Below are 17883 nucleotides of genomic sequence, written 5' to 3'. Positions count from 1 at the left end.
CGGTGCCTTCTTTGGTGCTCCATGCTGAGTGGTCCTTTGCCAGAGTCTCCCATCTCGCACGATCAGTTCCAAAGTTCTTCAGAGAGATCTTGAGAGTGTCCTCGTATCGCTTTTTCTGACCTCCATGTGAGCATTTGCCTTGTGTGAGTTCTCTGTAAAATAGCCTTAGGCGAACGAATGTTTGGCAGCCCATCAGAGTCGCTTTCTCGGCAGTAAAGTTTGAATGCTTGGTAGTTCAGCTGGAGAAAGGACCTCAGTGCTCTGTACCTTATCTTGCCACATGATCATCATAATCTTTTTAAGACAAATTGAATGGAAGTGATTCAGTTTCCTGGCATGGCGTTGGCATACTGTGCAGGTTATACAAGCATACTGCAGTAAGGTCGGCACAATGGCTCTGTAGACCTTCAGTTTGGTAGACAATCTAATACATCTTCTCTCCTACGCTTTCCTTGAGAACCTCCCGAACACTGAGATAGCTCTGGCAATGCATGGTCGGCCTCATCATCTATGTGTACATCCCGGGAAAGTATGCTACCGAGGTAAGTGAGCTTATCCACAGCATTGAAAATTTCTCCACTTGCTGTCACCGATGGTTCCACATATGGATGGTGTGGTGCTGGCTGGTGTTAATTGTTAAACCAAAATCAGCATAAGTGGCACGGAATCAATCTAGATACTCTGCTGCATCTCGATTTCAGAGGCTGCATTGAGTGCATGGGGGAAAAGGACACAGGATGAGGACACACGCATGGGCTATGACCTGCACTGATGGAAGGAAGACTCTCAACACTAGAAGTAAGAAGACTTGGACAAAAGTGTCCTTTTGGGGGCAGCAAGGTGGAATCGTAGACAGGGAGCCCTTAATTTGGAGTCAGGAAGACCTGAGTGCAACTCCTGCATAAAAACACTTAGGAGTGGTGTGACCCTGGACAAGTCACATAACCTCTGTTTACCTCAGTTTCCTCATCTATAAAATGAGGATAATAACATCACCCCATACTTCTAATAATATCACCAAATTCCAATGGTATTGTGAGAATAAGGTAAGATAATATATGTAGAGCTCTTTGCAAACCTTAAAGGGGTACATCAATGTATTAAAAAGTGGTATGTTGTTATTAGAGTAGGGCATCAATAAGTATTATTATTATTTTTGTGTGTGTGAAGCAGTTGGGGTGAAGTGACCTGCCCAAGGTCACACAGCTAGTGTCAAGTGTCTGAGGCAGGATTTGAACTCAGGTCCCCCTGACTCCAAGGGGAGAGCTCTATCCACTGCACCACCTAACTGCCCCTAATAAGCATTATTTCTAATAGCATCAGCAGCAGCATCATCATCATCGGCATCATCATGCCTTTCCAAGCCTTCTTGGGATCTGCATTTTCTCTTGACCAGACCCAGGAATCTTGGCGTCCCCCAGTTCTAGAGGCTCACCGTAATTCACTGAGCCTGCTTTCTACCCAGTGTTTGGACAAAGGGGATCCTACTTCTTGACTGGCATGAGTTCCACCCCCCTCCCCAGGATATAATAATCATGACACTAAAACAATGATACCAACAACAGTATCGGCATTGAGGTGTGATGAACAGAGAGGTTGACCTCAGAGTCAAGAAGACCTGGGTTCAAATCCTGCCTCTGACACATCCTGGCTGTGTGGCCCTGGGCAAGTCACTTAACCTCTCACTGCTCTAGGCTACTGTCTAAGAAGATAGGTTGCAGATAACATGCTGACTGCATTGGTAGCCGGAGTTTCCTCTCCTGAGAGTTCACATTGCCACAGTTCACAAGCCTATCCCCTATCCCCATTATTAATTATTATATCTACAATAATAACTGAAATTTCTATGGTCCTTTAAGAACAACAAAGCATTATCCCCACAATAACACTGAGATAGATATGATTCCCATTTTATTTTATTTTTTTATTTTTAGGCAATTGCCCAGGGTCACACAGCTGGTAAGTGTCAAGTGTTTGGTCTGAAGCTGGATTTGAACTCAGGTCCTCCTGACTTCAGGGCTGGTGTTCTATTATTCCCATTTTACAGATGAGGAACTCAAGGCTCAAAGAGGGTAGTTGACTTGTTCACAGTCACACAGCTGGTAAGCATAGGAGCTAGTGCTTCAAACCAAGTCCAGTGCTCATTCTGCTATACCAGATTGCCCATCAACCAACCAATATGACTATTTATTGAGTCTCTCAGATATATCCAGCCAGGAAATGGAATCAGAGAGTAGACTATGGCTGGGAATACAAGGGTCCCAAAGGGATGCAGTGGGTACTAGTGCTGGAGGAGTAGGGGTGGGAGAATCTGAGAATGCGTATACATGGGACAAAGGCCAGAGGGGAAATTGCGGAGCACGGAGGGCAACTGTAACAGGTTTTCATTCATTAAGGCAGACCCATCCTCATTCTCTCCCAGCCACAGAGTTAACCTATATCTGCAGGGCCATTTTAGCAACGAATGGACTCAGAAAGGGAAGTTTATTGTTGGCAGGAAGAGGAACAGGAGACAGTACCACCACTCCTCCATATTCCAATCACCCCCTAGTTTATTCAAGCTCCCTCATGCTCTCAAGTCCTTCCAAGGTTCCCCCAAGTTTCATCAACTCTAGAATGGTGTCTGAAACCTGGGGTAGAGGAAGAGAGAGGACTTTCCTTTCTGTCCAGCTGTCTCTATGGCTCCTGGTTTCTTCCTCTGGCATCCACTGGCAGGTTTCATGTACTCCAGCTGTTTTTTTCTTTTTTTTTTTTTTGCCACTGGAGTGATATCCAGGATTGGACTGCCCTGGTTCCAGGGGATGGGGCAGGTGAAGCTGAGACTCTGAGAAGTAAAATCCCAGGACTTGACTCTGGCTGGAGAAACGTAGCAGCATGTTGACCTCTAGATGGGGCAATACCAGGATCGTGGGGTAACCAGTCCCCAGAAGGTCATCTGTGCCAGAGAAAGGAGAGTGTGAGCAAGGGCCCCTTCCATTAGGAAGGAGGTGTGGGGTGAATGGGTATGACCCAAAAGAACTTCTTCCACTCTGAAGTGAATTCAGGCTGGCAGTGGGGAGACAAAGACCCCTTCCCCAATATGAAATCCAGTCCTAAGTGTATGAGTTTAGGGAAAGGAGCTTCATTGACCAGGGAGCCAACGTATGTGGGTAGCGGTGAGGGTTAGGGGGAGTGAGGAGGTCAAGGCATCTAGGAGTAGGTGTGGGAAAAGTAAACTGGTGAGAAAGATGGCTTGTCATTCACCTAGAACAACAGGCTACATTTGGAACTATCTAAGGGCCTTGGCCTAGGAAGGGAAGTACGAAGGAAGGAACTAGGGAAGCGGTCCCTTACCGGGTAGAACGGGCATTGCTTCCGGCTGTACCACTCCTGACAGTACAGGCTGACCATTATTCCCTGGCCCAAGAAAAGCATAGTCCACATGACGACATTCCACACGGACTCAGTGTTCTGGTCACGCATCAGGAAGTGAAACATTACTAGAGAGAAGAGATTAGATGAGTCTGGGATTCCATTCCCCTCACCATTTCCCAGCCTGCTGGTACTCTTTCTCCCTTGCCTTTAATTTTTCTCCCAGGTATCCCACCTCCACCTTGGGAATTGCACTTCCCAAATCGCCCCCCTAATCATGTCTCTAACTCCTCAAGAAATATTCTCCCAGACATCCCTTCCAGGCACCTTCAAAACTCCTCCCCAGCCCAGAGGTATTGCTATGATATCCCTCAATGATTTCTGGGCACCATCTCCCCAAGCTGTTGAAAGACAGTGCTTGGGTTTCCCTAATGCCCCATGGAGCTTTTCCTTGTCTTCGGTCTTTGTCCAGGGGATAGCCTGCTAAGAGAGGTACCAGAGGGAGAGAACTCATCTCATTTCCCTTCTCTCTTCCCAATGCCGAGAAGTAAGGTTAAGGATTCTTATCCAAGATGTGTCTCATTTAGCATATACCAGCTAGGTGGCACAATGCCTAGAGTCAGAAAGACTCATCTGCCCGAGTTTGAATCTGGACTTGGATATTTACTAGCTGTGTGACCCTGGGCAAGTCACATGTTTGCCTCAATTTCCCCATCTGTAAAATGATTTGGAGAAGGAAATGGCTAACCACCGCAGTCTCTTTGCCAAGAAAACCCCCAAGGGGGTCACAAAGAGTTGGACATGACTGAACAACATCTCATTTAGTGTGAAGGATCCGTCCCACCTCAGCTCTAGATCCTGATAAAAGACATCTCCCATCTACTCCTCACCACCAGTTTAGAAACTAGTATTGGTATCAAATGGTTTATGTCAAATCTAAAATCTTTGGTTTGGGTGTCAAGGTCCCCTCCACTCATCTATCCTGTAAAGACAGCCCAACCTCATCTCATGCCTTTATCAATGGGATCTCTCCAGCTCAGACTTCCATACTCATTTGGGTAAATCTACCAGAACATCTGGGGCAGCTAGGTGATGCAGTGGACAGAGTGCTGGGCTTGGAGTTGGAAAGATTCATTTCCATGAGTTCAAATCTGTCCTCAGACACTTAGTAGCTGTGTGACCCTGGGCAAGTCACCTAACCCTGCCTGCTTCAGTTTTCTCATGTAAAATGAGCCGGAAAAGGAAATGGCAAACCATTCCAGTTTTCTTGCCAAGAAAACCCTATGTGGTCACAAAAAGTCAGACACAACTGAAAAATAACTGAATAACAAAAACCTGCATCTCTGATGCTGTACCACTCAGAAGCTGTCTGCCCCCCAGCACCGTCTCTCTCTGCCTTCCAAACACTGCTTCACGATTTCCTCCTCCAAGAAGCATAGTCTGATTCACCCTCGGTCTAACCGTCCATCCGTGCTACAGTGCCCTCCCAGGATTATTTCCTATGTCATCCTGACTTTTGTCTTGCTATTGGACTCCAGGGACTCTGAAGAAGAGAGGGAGGCTGATGATGTCATGCAATTCTGCTTCACTTAAATCCAATTCACTTGTACGTCAAGACATCACCCATGATGTCATTGCTCCTCTTTGAGAATGAAGGAGGCACAACTCCTCTGTGTGTGCACTAGGCTAGTAGATGGAATTTGGTTGATGGGGAGAAGTAGGGAGCTCCAGCAGCCTTACTTAGTCCCTTTTTGGTCTTGTCCCTAAGGTGATTTGCATGAACCAACGGCATGATGGGAAGCTCCACATCACAGGTCCATCCAGTTGTGGTTTGGGGGGAAAGTTTTGCTAAACTGAACTTCCAAAGTGATCTGTGAGGACTCAGACTGGCAACTTTAAAGCATGGTACAAGATAAAAATTTCTGATCATGATTCAAAGAAGAATAGAGAACATCCCTAGAATCTTGGGAGCCCCTTCTCTTCTGACCCTTCTCCTATCCTCTTCCTGCCTAATAAATAAAAAAGGGAAAGAAGTTTTGACCTGCCTAACCCACAGTAAGTCACAAGAAAAGCCAGCAAGTGGCAACAGTCAGCACCCACGGACACCAAGTGACCACACAGAGACAAATTAAAAACCATAGCAAAGTAAGTGACACGCTCCCTCTCATGCATCAATCAGATAATAATGACTTTTTTGGGGGGGCACTTCTGCACATTCCTTATACATATGCTAGCTCCACATGTGTTCCTGTCCATTCATGTTGGGGTACGATAACCTGTGGAAGAGAGTACCAGCCTTGGATTCAGTAGGATCTGAGTTAAAATATGCCCTCAGACATATAACACTTACTAGCTGTGTGACCCTGGGCAAGTCACTTAACCCCATTGCCTAGCCAAAAACAAAAACAAAATGGTAACTCATGGAAGGACATACCACTAGGAGTATGACTAGGGACTTGTCACCTACGTTGCTATAGTTTATAATTTGTCTTTTGTACCAGGTTGCTGGTGGCACAGTGAGTAGAGTGCTGGGCCTGGAGTCAGGGAAGCCTGAGTTCAAATCCAGCCTCAGATACTTCCTAATTGTGCGACCCTGGGCAAGTCAGTTAACCTTGGTTTGCCTCAATTTCCTCATCTTTAAAATGGGGATAAATAATAACGCCTACTTCTTAGGGTTGTTGGAAGGACCAAATGAGGTGATATTTATAAAAACACTTAGCATGGGGTCTGGCACGTAGCAGGTGCTATCTAAATGCATATTCCCTCCTCTTCCCCTTCTCTCTTTTTTTTTTTCAGGCTAGGCAATGGGGTTAAGTGACTTGCCCAGGGTCACACAGCTAGTAAGTGTTATGTGTCTGAGGCCGGAGTTGAACTCAGGACCTCCTGAATCCAGGGCCGGTGCTCTATCCACTGTGCCACCTAGCTGCCCCCCTCTTCCCCTTCTCTTCCCCTTCCCTCCTTTAAACTAATGTGTCCTCGGATTGCCTGGCAAAGAAATATGGAGGTGTGGGCTAGTGAGCTATTGGTTTTTGAATGTGTCATAGGACCATAGCTCTAGAGCTAGAAGGGACATTAGAGGTCATCTAGTCTAACATCCTACCCCCAATCATTGTTATAGATAAGGAAACAGAGGCCCAGAGAGGTGAAATAACATGCCTGAGTTTCCACAGATAGTAAGTGGCAGACCTAGTCCTTTGGCTCCAAGTTCCACCATTTTGTTATTACACTTTCCTGCCTCATACTATCGTTAGTGTGTGTGTGTGTGTGTGTGTGTGTGTGTGTGTGTGTGTGTGTAGGCAATTGGAGCTAAGCGACTTGCCCAGGGTCACACAGCTAGTAAGTGTCTGAGGCCAGATTTGAACTCAGGTCCTCCTGATTCCAGGGGCAGTGCTTTATCCACTGCACCATCTAGCTGCCCTGCCATGGTTCATTTTTTTTTTTTTGCCATGGTTCATTTTTAAGGGACCCATGTGTACAGTAATACAAGGGGGACGTCAGGTGCAAAGTTGAGAACTCTCTGAAGACTCCTCTCCCCTCTGGATCTCTGGTGTTCCTTCTACTGTGCACACTCTCCATAGTGATTCACCAGGGGCAAGGATTCCACACAGAAGATCAGAGTGACTCACTGGCCCTGGCTGTACATGACAGGGACTCTGCCTACCTCCAACAAGGAAGAGAATCAGAATAACCGGGTAGAAGAATCCCAGAACAAAGGAGAAGATGTATTCGTGGACCACAGCAGAGATCAGGAACGCACTGAGCATGGCTGGCCCTCTCGCCCTGAGACCCAGAAGCTGGAGGAGGGAGAGAGGGCAGAGGAGTGAGTTCCTCAAGCTGTATCCTAGCTGCTTCCTTTCCCCTGAGCCGTCTCCCCATGAGACCTCCCTAAGGAAGCCAAGAGGCAAAAAGTGATGGGGTCTGAAGGACTAGAGAAGAGAGGGGCATCGGACTCAATGAGAAGAACCTGGTCTCCTGATGTTGATTAGTGATGTGGTCTTAAACAATTCATTTTTCTCTTGGGCCTCAGTTTCCTCACCTTGACAATCAAGAGATAGGACTAACGCTAGGGTCCATGAACGCTCAAAAAAAAATTTGGTAGCTATTTAAATAGAATGGATTTCTTCTGTAATCCCATATATTTTATTTTCTGCATTTAAAAACATTATATGACATATTTATAACAGGTTTTGTTTTTCTTGCCTTCCCATTAGATGGGAGATGGGATGGGGTGAGGGAGAGAATTTGGAACTGAAAAAAAAGAATAAAAAACCTCTGTGCTTAAAAAATAAATTTGAAAAAATATGCTATGAGAAAGGGGTCCGTTGGCTTCCCCAGCCTGCCAAAAAGGTCCATGGCGTGAAAAAAAGGGTTAAGAACTCCTGCACTAGATGATGTCTAATTTTCTACGGTCTCGGGTCCTTTCCAATTCCTTGTAAGAGAAGAAATAGTACAAGTAAAGGACAGGAGGCATATAGGGTATAGGGGTGGGTGGCCAGTGGACTAGGAACATAACCAGCCCTTGTGTAGGGAACTGGGGGAGGGGAGCACAAGGTCCAGTTCTGCCTCAGTTTTCTCATCTATAAAATGAAAGTTGTTTAAAAAAAAATGGTTACACTAGATGGTTTTTAAGGGCCCTTCCAGCTCTTACCTTTTATGAGTCAGTTCTAAAACTGAGTGAGGGATGATAGGTTAGGGAGAGGTGAGCTGAAGAATAAGATGTTGGATAAATAACAGCAAAGGGAAAAAGAAGTTAGAAAGCTCCAGGGACTTCCCAATAACTGAGTTGGAGGAGAGGAGTAAGTTGGGAAAAGGCTAGGAGGAAGTTCTAGGATTCTAGCCCTAGCCCTAAAGCTGAAAGGGACCTCAGAAGCTGTCCAGTGCAACCCCCTCATTTTACAGATGCAGTCTATGGGGTCTAGGAAGAGTAAGTGACTTAAGTTAAGAAGGCCAATCTCATTTCCTGGATCCTTGCAGGGAAACCTTCTTGGCTAGGGACATGGAGAGATCCCTCAGAAGGTCTGAGAGTTCTGGGGAGTTCTGGGAACAGGTGGTCTTGGGGCTCCCCTTTACCTGAATTCCATCCTGGTAGATGTAGCTGTAGAGCCAGTCATGGACCACCACATTCCAGGTACGAAAGAAGTTAGAAAAGGAGGTTGAGTTCCACCAGTCCTGAGGACAGAAGGGCAGCATCAGGGGTGAGGCTGCTCAGTACTCATCAGAATGCTCTCTGACTCTGCCTTAATGCTCCCCAGCTGCAGCATGGACTACATGGATTCTCCAGGTCCCAGAATTCCCCCTTCCCTTCCCTTCACCCACCTCCATCCCTGTGCTCCCTAGAAGGCTGTGAAATAGGCAAAATCTCACCATTTTCTGGAAGATGCTATCTGAAGAAACTGAGTACCCTCCTGCATTCCTAGTAACCTATCCAAATTTGCTCTTAGAAAGGGATCTGACATTGCAACATACTATTTTTCACTTTTTTGTGTTTTTTTATGTTTTTTTTTCTTCTTTGGGTCTGTGTTTTCTTTCACAACATGACTAATATGGTAACATGTTTTGCATGATTGAACATGTATAACCTATAACAAATTGCTTACTGTCTCAGGGAAGGGGAAGATGAGAGAAAGAGAAAGAAAATTTGGAACCTAAAATTTTTTAAAAAGTGAATATTAAAAACTGTTTTTAACTCATGATGGAAAATGCTATACACATCCAGAGTCTGAATGCAGATCAAAGCATACTAGTTTCTCTCGTTTTTTTTTTCCTTTCTCATAGTTTTTCCCTTTTGTTCTGATTCTTCTTTCACAACATGAGTAATGTGGAAATACATTTAATATGATTGTACATGTATAGCCTATATCAGATTGTTGGCCATCTTCGGAGAGGGGAGGGAGGGGGAAAATTTAGGATTCAAAATCTTATAAAAGTGAACGTTGAAAAGTAAAAATAAATAAATAAATAATTTGAAAATTTTTGTCTTTACATGTAACTTGGGAAAATTTTTATTATTATTTTAAAAAAGATCTGATAAAGTAATTTACACTATGGTGTCAATGATTGATAAAGTCTGATAACAGTTTGCCTCTCACTGTGAGATTTTACACTTTTAATTAGGGCAGTCTTTCTGACTCCAGGCCTGGCACTCTATGCACTGGATACAGAGTTTGCGGCCTGGAAGTCAGGAAGACTCACCTTCCTGAGTTCAAATCCAGCCTCAGACATTTACTAGCTGTGTGACCCTGGGCAAGGTCACACAAAGACCTTTTTTGCCTCAGTTTCCTCATCTATAAAATGAGCTGGAGAAGGAAATGGCAAACCACTCCAGTATCTCTGCCAAGAAGAACCCAGTTGGGTTCACAAAGTCGGACACAACTGAGCAAAAACAACAATTAGGGAGAAAGTCTTATTATAGTGAGAGAATGAATATCTTTTTTTTTCTTTCTCATATTGATTTGTATATGTGTCAGAAATTCCTGGATGTAGTAGGGCTGCCTGGAAAGCTAAGAAGTTAAGAGCCTATCATAAAGCCGGGGTGTGTCAGAGACAAGCCTTGAACTTGGGGCTTTCTGACTCATGAAATTTATCCAAACAGCTCAGCAATACTCCCAGTAGGAGCAAAAAGCATTACCAAGGAGAGAGGTATCTTTTGGGAAAGAGGAACATTCCCAGTTCCTGAAATCATACCTCTGGGCAACCCCCTACTTCATCTACTGGTAAAGTTTTCTCCTTTCCTTCCACTTCTATTTCCCTCTCCCCTTCTTCCTACCTACCCTGTAGAACATTCGGTCTGCAAACTGTAGCATCTCAGCAAAGGCATTGAGCCAGCAATGGAGAAAGGCAAAGAATATGAGCAGCAGCATGAAGATACCTGGGGGTGATGCATGAGGTCAGATCAGACTCCTCCTCCCTTCTCTCTGGGCCATTCCATCTTCTGAGGTCAGGCCTTGTTCCACCCAGAGACCCCCTCTGCCTTTAGGCTTCTGCTCCTTCCATTTTTGTGGATGCTTTTTCCTTCAGTAACTCATGCCCAATGTTATCTCCCTAGTTTTTTTGGGGGGTGGGGTGTGAGGCAATCAGGATTAAGTGACTTACCCAGGGTCAAACAGCTAGTAAGTTTCAAATGTCTGAGGCCGGATTTGAACTCAGGTCCTCCTGACTCCAAGACCAGAGCTCTATCTACTGCACCACCTAGCTGCCCCTTATCTTCTTAGTTTTAAGAACTGCTTGCTGGCTTCTCACATCCTCCCCCTCCACTCCAGCCAGAGTCTTCCCACTAGGGCAAGTGGAGGATCCTGCATCCCGCATCCTGTTCTGCTTCCACGGTCTCTAGGATGGACCCACCAGGTAGTGTGGCATGCAGGACGGAGAGCACCAGGGCTCGGGTGCTGAAGGGCTCACGGCTCATGTTGTCAAAGATGGGCACACAGAGACGGCCAAGGATGAAACAGGCATAGAACACGCATGCCAGGACCTAGGGAGAGGATGGAAGCACGGGAGACCATCAGCAGCTACACTGAGTGTCCACTCATCCTGAATATCTATCTCACTTAGACCCCCAGCTTCTGAATCTTTCTCCCTGAACCCCCACTTTTTCTCTGCCCAAAGATTTCATCAGGCCTTTTTTTCCCACCCAATTCTCTAATACTTCCTCTTCCCCCCAACAACAGGTTACTTTCCTCCCCCCATCTCCATCACTTCCCATTCTCTGACCTGGGCAAATTTCTTGGCCACATAATTCCACCTGATATGGGTTGTCCTGGAACAGTAATTGGGAGGAGTGTCACAGACTCCTCAAGAAGTCTTACTTTTGAACCTCTGGAATCCCCTCTCCCTCAATTGCTCAATTATGGGGGGGGTACCTGAGGGATTGGGATCTGGGACATCTGGTGCCTTCAGGTAGAAGGAGGGATCCAGGGCTTTGGGGTAGGGTCAAAGATCCCAAGGAGAAAGGGAGATCAGAAAGATGGGGCTTTAGGTGGGACTGGGCACTCAGGGTAGGGCAGAAAACTCACCTGGGGTAACTCTCTCTGTATATGAGTGTGGGGCAGAAGAGGAAGTAGAGGTAGCTGGAGAAACTGGGAACTCGGGCTCCCTTACCTGTAGTGGTGATGGAGACAGAGGCAAAGTGAAGAAGAAGGAAGGGTTTAGGTTGGGGGAGCAAGAGGGTGCTGGAGACTAATGGATTAATAAGGGGAGAGGTGGAGAAAGACCAGACTCTGACTGGAGATCCAGTAGGAGTGGAGTAAGGGGATTAAGACTGGGAGACAGAGGACTCAAGGAATGAGAGGAGGACCTAGAGGAAGAATGTAAGCTATAATGTCTGTTCCAAGCCAAGCAGTAGCAGGCAATCTTACTTTTCATGACCTCTTTGTATCTCCCTCCCCTCCCTGAGGGGGGGGCACTTTATCTTCTGAGGGCAGGTCCTATCCCACTCAGGGCACCCTCCTGTCTTCAGGCTTCCTAGCCTTCTTCCTTTTACAGGAAAGCTGCCCCATTTATCACCTCATGTCCAAAGGTATCTCCCTAACAATTCCGACTGTGTCATTTTTTCACAGGGGCCTTCTGGAGGCAATGCCACCACCTTTATCGTTTATCACAGGGGAAAGAATGATGCTGGTAATTCTAAGTCAAGGTGGAGGTGGAGGCAGTACCTAACGAGGGAGCCGAGTTTAAGCTGATGTACCAGAGACCATTGTCTGGGTCTGGTCTGCCTTCTTTGCCTATGCAGAAGTGATTGTGGTAAGGAATGAAAAGGATGGGCTGGGAAATAGGGGGTGTGGGGACAGAAGAACTGATACACCTATCAGAGGATTCACCTCCTTCGGCATGGAAGATTCCAGGTGTGGCTTCCCTCAAGAAGGAGTAACTTTTCATCACCAACCGGATCTGGGTAGGAGTTGGGAGAGAATCATAATATATTAAAACTGGAGAGGGATGTTAGCACTTGAAGTCAACAGATATTTACTAAACACCTAATGTGTGCAAGGCCCTGTGCTAGGTATAAGGGATGTAAATCTGGGAGAATAAGGGCAATGCATGCATAGTGCTTTCCTGTTTATAGCCATGACAACAATGCTGTGAAGTAGGTAGTAAGAATATTGTTCCCATTTTGCAGATGAGGAAACTGAGGCTGAGAGAAGGGAAAGGAACTGTCTAAAGTCACAAAAAGAATGAGTGGTTTAACCAAAACTGGAACACAGGTTTTATGATGCCCAGCTGAGTGCTTCCTGCAAAGGCGGGAAGGTTGGCTGGGGAGTAGCACTGTCTGGTATTAAATGTCAGTGTCAAAACCTCCTTACGTGCAAGTTTTAGAGTTGAAGTAACCCTTAGATTTCATGGCTGGAAAGAACATTGGAGGCGTCTAGTCCAATCCACTCAAGGGAGAAGTGACTTGCTCTGTGCTAGGTCATGCAGGTGGTAAGTGTTGGAGACAGGGTTTAAATCTTGACCTTTTAGTCTTCCTAACGCATCTCATACTGGGTCCACCTCTCTTTAGAGGCAGCCTTTGGTGTAATAGCCCAGAGTCAGGAAGACCTGAGTTCAAATCGGGCCTCAGACACGTGCTAGCTGTGTGACCCTGGGCAAGTCACTTAACTTATTAGCCTCAGTTTCCTCAACTGTAAAATGAGGATATTCATAGCACCTACCTCATACGGATGTTGTGAGGATCAAATGAGATCATATTTGAAATTAGGGCAGCACTTAGCATATAGTAGGTACTTTCTATAAATTCTTATTCTCTTTTCCTTCCCTACGTGCATGGGCACCATTTTTATGCACTTATCTACCAGTCTCCAGCCACAGCCTCTTAATCAATTTTCCTGCTTCAAATTATTCTTCTCTGTGGTCCTTCCTCCTTATAGAGGCCAAAGTAATTTTCCCTATGGTTCAACCTGACCATGGTGCCTCTACAATCTAACATAAGCTTCTCTTTCTGGCTTTTCTCATAGCCCCCACAACCCTGTCTCAATCTTCCTTTCCAATCTATTTAAAACATTACTCTTCTTCCTGCACTCTGGAACCTGGCTTTTCTGCTGTTCTTCACAAAGGGCACTCCATCACCATCTCGGGCTCTTTGTACTGGCTGTTCTCCTTGACTGGAAAGCACTCCCACCACACCTTGGTCTCTCAGAGACTCCTTGTTTTTTTCCATGTGAAATCTTTTCTGGTCCTCACAGACACTGCTGCCGTGTTCCCCCAAAACTAATCTTGATTCATTTGATGTGTACCTATTGATATACATATTTCCACCCTTCCCCTTCACCCCATGTAAGCTCCTTGAGGAAAGGGACTGTTTGGCTCTGGCACCTAGAACAGTGCCTAGACCACAGCAGTCACTTAATAAATAATGATTGATTAATAGAATGATTTAAACCCAGATCCCCTGATACTAAATACAAGGTGCTCTCCACTTCACCACACCATTTTAGGCTCATTCTGTGCCTCATAGTACTTAAAACACTCAATGATCCTGGGGGAGGACAGAGGCTGAAGATGGTAGAGTGTAGCAGGTCAGAGCTGGGTTCTCCGTAGTCCTACCTGATCATTCAGTAGGCAGCCTCCAGTGTCCCTGGACTGGTTGGGCCACCTCTGAATTGATTTCTTTGGAAGAGACTTCAGTCTGACCGCACTTTCATTAGTCTTCCTCTTCTTTCTCAAGGTTGGCCCCATCCCTTGTAGACTTAACTGTCCCTATGGAACCTTACCCACTCATCCGAGTTTCCCCTCCTCTACCTCCTTATGCTCCAGGTTCCGCCCCTACCTGCTCAAAGACTAGAACACAGCGGGAGCCAGGAGACAGCTGGTACTGCAGGGCCACGTAGATTGGGAGGACACCCAACGCCGCCAGTTGGATGGCTAGAAGGCCTGCCCCCAGCCCCGCCCCTGCATACCAGGCCCCCCGGCCTCCGGGTCTAGCCCATAGCCAAAGAGCCTGGTATGGGGCTAGGACTGTGCACAGGAACATGGGCAGCCAGGTCATCAGGGCCAGGGGCAGCTGTCCGAAGCTGAAGGCCAGGAGGTCAAACTGTAGCACGAGCCTTGCGGTAGAAAGAGGAGATACAGGGAGGGTACACGCTAGTCATCTCTCATCCTTGATTTCCTCCTTTCCATATTGCCCGGATGGGACCTGAACCCCAGGGTAGCCCTTCGACTTGCCCCATCATTCTGATCCAACCTGGACTACATGAAATACTGTGTTTCGTAGCCCTGCGCTCCCCCCTTAGTGCCATTAATTATTTCTGATTTATCTTGTACATAGCTTGTTTGCACATAGTTCTTTGTATGCTGTCACCCCCGTTATATTGTAAACTCCTTGAGGGAAGGGACTGCCTTTTGACTTTCTTTTTATCTCTACCACTTAGCACAGTGGCTGGCACAAATGCCAATGGATGGATGACTTAGGCAGGGTCTCTTGGGGGAGGTGGAATTTCCCCAAGGACACTTTGGAAATGATCTATACAGACGGCATGGGTATTTTTTATCCTCTCCCTGACACCCCCTGGTCTAGATATTAGTTCCTAATGACACCAAATATACAGGCTTTTAGGCCTACTGTTTTCCTTATATTGACTCTTTAGTGAAAATATTATTCTACCCATTTGGGAAATTACATGTAGAAAAGTGACGTCACACAGCTAGTAAGTGTCTGAACTGGAATTTCAACCCAGACCTCCTGACTTCAGCCATATTCCCCAAGGTTTTGGGTTCTCACCTACCCATCTCCTCAACCTAATTAGCTTTTGTGTTCTCTCTCTCCAGGGATAACACACAGAAAACTTGAAAACAGAATGGAACATGTCTGGGCGAGGGAGCTGCCTAAAGAAGGGTTAAGATGATTGGTGTTGGAGGTGTGTGTGTGGGGAGGGCTGTTACCATGGAATAGATTGTGGTACCCAGAACACCCATACCTTCCTTCATCAATGACATCTATGGCCAGGGTGCTGATGACGAAGACACATAGTCCCGCAATGAAAATGTGATAAATGGTTCGCAAATGCTTAATTTCCATCAATTCGCTGGAAGGACCAGAGTTGGGTGAGGTTAAGAAGTTCAGTCATTGGTTTCTCCAAACCCTTTTCTGATTCACTCATATCTCATCTTGCTATCCCCTTCCTCTCCTGGGGGATATATGGGAAAACTAAGACTTAGAGCATCTTCCCTGGTCCACCCAAGTCTGGAGGTCGGGATTCCTGGTTCCCATCTGCACTCATCCCTTCCCCTGTCCCTAACTATTGCCTTTACCCTGACTCACTCGAGTAACGACTTGCGATGGATGAAAACTTTCCGTCTTTCCAGATTTGGTTCCTGGGCTCTGAATGGAGAGGGAGGACAGAGAAATTCTAGAGAATAAGGGCAGCACCAGGGGACAGAAGTAAGAAAACTCAGGAGACATTCATTGCCAAGTTGGGGGAAAGGGCTAGTGGGGAGATGTTTAATGTTCCAGAATGGAGGGGCTCCTGCTGCCCACCTTCCGGTCTTTACCTTTTTGGGGATTCCTGGAAGGCTGAGCCTGGGCGGCAGCCTTGACTTGGGTAGGACTGCACAGCTTCCCAAATGGCCCGATCAAACAGCTTAGTCAGCTGCTGGTGCGCTTGCTCCAGCAACTCTGCCTTCACAGCCTGAGGGGCTTATAACCAGAGTAAGCAGACCACCCCGAGATTCCTTCATTTCCTAGTCTTGCACCTTCATTGACTTCTGATTCCTTATAGCCTGATTCTGGACCTCCACCCTTGCCCCCTTCCCCCGTCTTGACCCTGTGATCCAAACTACAGGGTTACTTAACCCCACCTCCTTACCGACCTCTGACCCACGACTGATTTTTAATGCTAAGACAAGACATTCACGTCTAACCCAGTCTTCATCATTTCCCTCTGACCTCAGGATCTGTCCAGCTGGACCTCTGACTGTGGGACCTTATCTCTGACCTCTAACACAGTCCCAACTCCAGCCCACTTACCTCCATATGCCTCATCAATTGCACCAGGTCAGGAATTTCACATTCTTTGGCACTTTCTAGGAGAGAGAGGGCCATTGGCCACATCCAAGAGGTAGGAAGTATCTGGGCTGTATTGTCTTTGACCTTAGGGAGGCCTCAGCCACCTACACTGAGACCTTTTAGAATACTGATCCTAATGTCTCTTGCCCTCTCTCTCACTCTGCCACTCCTTCCCCTGCCCCACCCCCTGCAACTTCCCTTCCATAAGGAGTTCGAGGCCAGTGACAAAGATGGGATCAGACTAATTAGGCAAAGATTACAATATTAGATATTTCTCTTCTCTCAGGCAGACAAGGTCTGAAATGATAGATTCCATCTAGAACCTCCTGATCTTCCAGTGTAGGGAAAAGGACTGAGGTGACCTAAGGCCTTTTCAACAATACATTGCCCACTCCTTCCCTGTCCTCCCTCCCTCCTGTCTCTCACCTCTGCCTGCCTCCATTCCCTGTCCCTGACAGGTTTTCCTGTACTCTCAGGAGACTCACCATTGAGGGGGCAGTTGTTTGCTTGCTTCTCTCCCCGCCCCTCTCTCCTCCGAGGCTGGGTCCCAGTTGGCTCCATGATGTATGTGAGCAGATAACTGGCTCCTCTCACAGTACCTGCCCCAGTCAGTGCCAGTGCACTGTGTGACTAGTGTGGACTAAAGTCCTCTTTGGAGGAAAAGGACTGCGAGGCTATTGATAAGGTTATCTTATGAGGATTAGGGTTCCTAAGAATGAACTTTGCACCTGTCAGAGGGATCTAGGAGTACACCTCCCCACCTCCATTTCAGCTTCCTGTCTCCTCCAATTCATTCCGCCCCTCTATAGGTCATTCACTGATAATGAGCGCTGTGTTAGCTGCACAGGGCTTTGCCTATCTCGAACCTTTATCAATCTGATATCTCTCAGCTGCCTCCCACACAGAATTCTAAAGGTCAAGAAAAAATGGGGAGTCAGTTTGTGTTATCAGGAGGCTAACGACTATCTCCTTGCTGACTCATGACATCCTAGAGGTACCAACTCCCCCCTCAGTTCTGTGGCACTAGAATCACTGAAGATGATACCAATATTTGGATAATCTCTAGGGAAGAAATTATTCCCCACTCCCACCCACTCACCTTTCTTTTTAAGTACTTGCTAGGGTCTCTCAGGGTTCAGGTCCCACTTTCCCTGAGATACACCTGGAGGAATGACTTCATTTTTATTATGTTTCTTCCGGAGTCGGAGGCAGGGGAGGTGGTTCCCGAGATTAACTATTAACCTTTTTCTTTTCCCATGGTGTTCAGAGATCAGCGTCAGGGACAAAGTTCCAAAGCAGGACACAGAACGACAGAAAGCAGGCATTATTCTTCCCTCTGTCCCCATCTCTCTCTGTACTGTGGATGGGAGATATGGTTGGTTTGGAACTTCATCAACCAAAGGACTTCCAAATATCTCAAGAAGGATGGAGATTAGGCAACAGGAAGGGTCTAATGACTGGCTTGGGGATGGGGTAGTAAGAAATTGGAGAGTGAGCTGGAATGAAGATAGAATAAGTCGGGGGGGGGAGGCGGC

The 17883-nt window shown here is 46.5% G+C and overlaps 1 protein-coding gene across 2 annotated transcripts; it reads right to left on the bottom strand.

Annotated features, from left to right (window-relative positions):
• Positions 1 to 2465: 2465 nt before the first annotated feature.
• SOAT2 (sterol O-acyltransferase 2) lies at positions 2466 to 17851 on the bottom strand. 2 transcript variants are annotated; one of them, XM_020966314.2, is made up of 16 exons: positions 17448 to 17851; positions 16834 to 16947; positions 16310 to 16365; positions 15835 to 15971; positions 15605 to 15664; positions 15261 to 15368; positions 14114 to 14390; positions 12168 to 12237; positions 11364 to 11448; positions 11062 to 11107; positions 10693 to 10822; positions 10122 to 10219; positions 8422 to 8520; positions 7013 to 7145; positions 3334 to 3479; positions 2466 to 2935 (listed from the first exon to the last, which is right to left on the bottom strand). In XM_020966314.2, the coding sequence occupies exons 2-16, from the start codon at positions 16907 to 16909 to the stop codon at positions 2885 to 2887; spliced, it is 1572 nt and encodes a 523-aa protein (XP_020821973.1). In that variant the 5' UTR covers positions 16910 to 16947; positions 17448 to 17851; the 3' UTR covers positions 2466 to 2884. The 2 variants fall into 2 exon arrangements, with proteins under 2 accessions (XP_020821973.1, XP_020821977.1); XM_020966318.2 differs by lacking the exon at positions 16834 to 16947.
• Positions 17852 to 17883: the final 32 nt, after the last annotated feature.

This window comes from Phascolarctos cinereus, unplaced genomic scaffold (genome assembly GCF_003287225.1).
Source record: "Phascolarctos cinereus isolate Bilbo 61053 unplaced genomic scaffold, phaCin_HiC Scaffold_1;HRSCAF=81, whole genome shotgun sequence".
NCBI lineage: Eukaryota > Metazoa > Chordata > Mammalia > Diprotodontia > Phascolarctidae > Phascolarctos > Phascolarctos cinereus.
The sequence above is the reverse complement of the archived record's forward strand: the minus strand, read 5'-3'. Positions and strand labels throughout refer to the sequence as shown.

What these genes read in the sequence shown, in the direction of transcription:
- SOAT2 (XM_020966314.2), bottom strand. Translation starts at nt 16,909, where the DNA reads ATGGAGCCAACTGGGACCCAGCCTCGGAGGAGAGAGGGGCGGGGAGAG. An exon ending in CATCGCAAGTCGTTACTCGA is followed by an intron (nt 15,369 to 15,604) that starts GTGAGTCAGGGT and finishes TGGTCCTTCCAG; the next exon opens with CGAATTGATGGAAATTAAGC. An exon ending in GATGTCATTGATGAAGGAAG is followed by an intron (nt 14,391 to 15,260) that starts GTATGGGTGTTC and finishes TTCTACCGCAAG; the next exon opens with GCTCGTGCTACAGTTTGACC.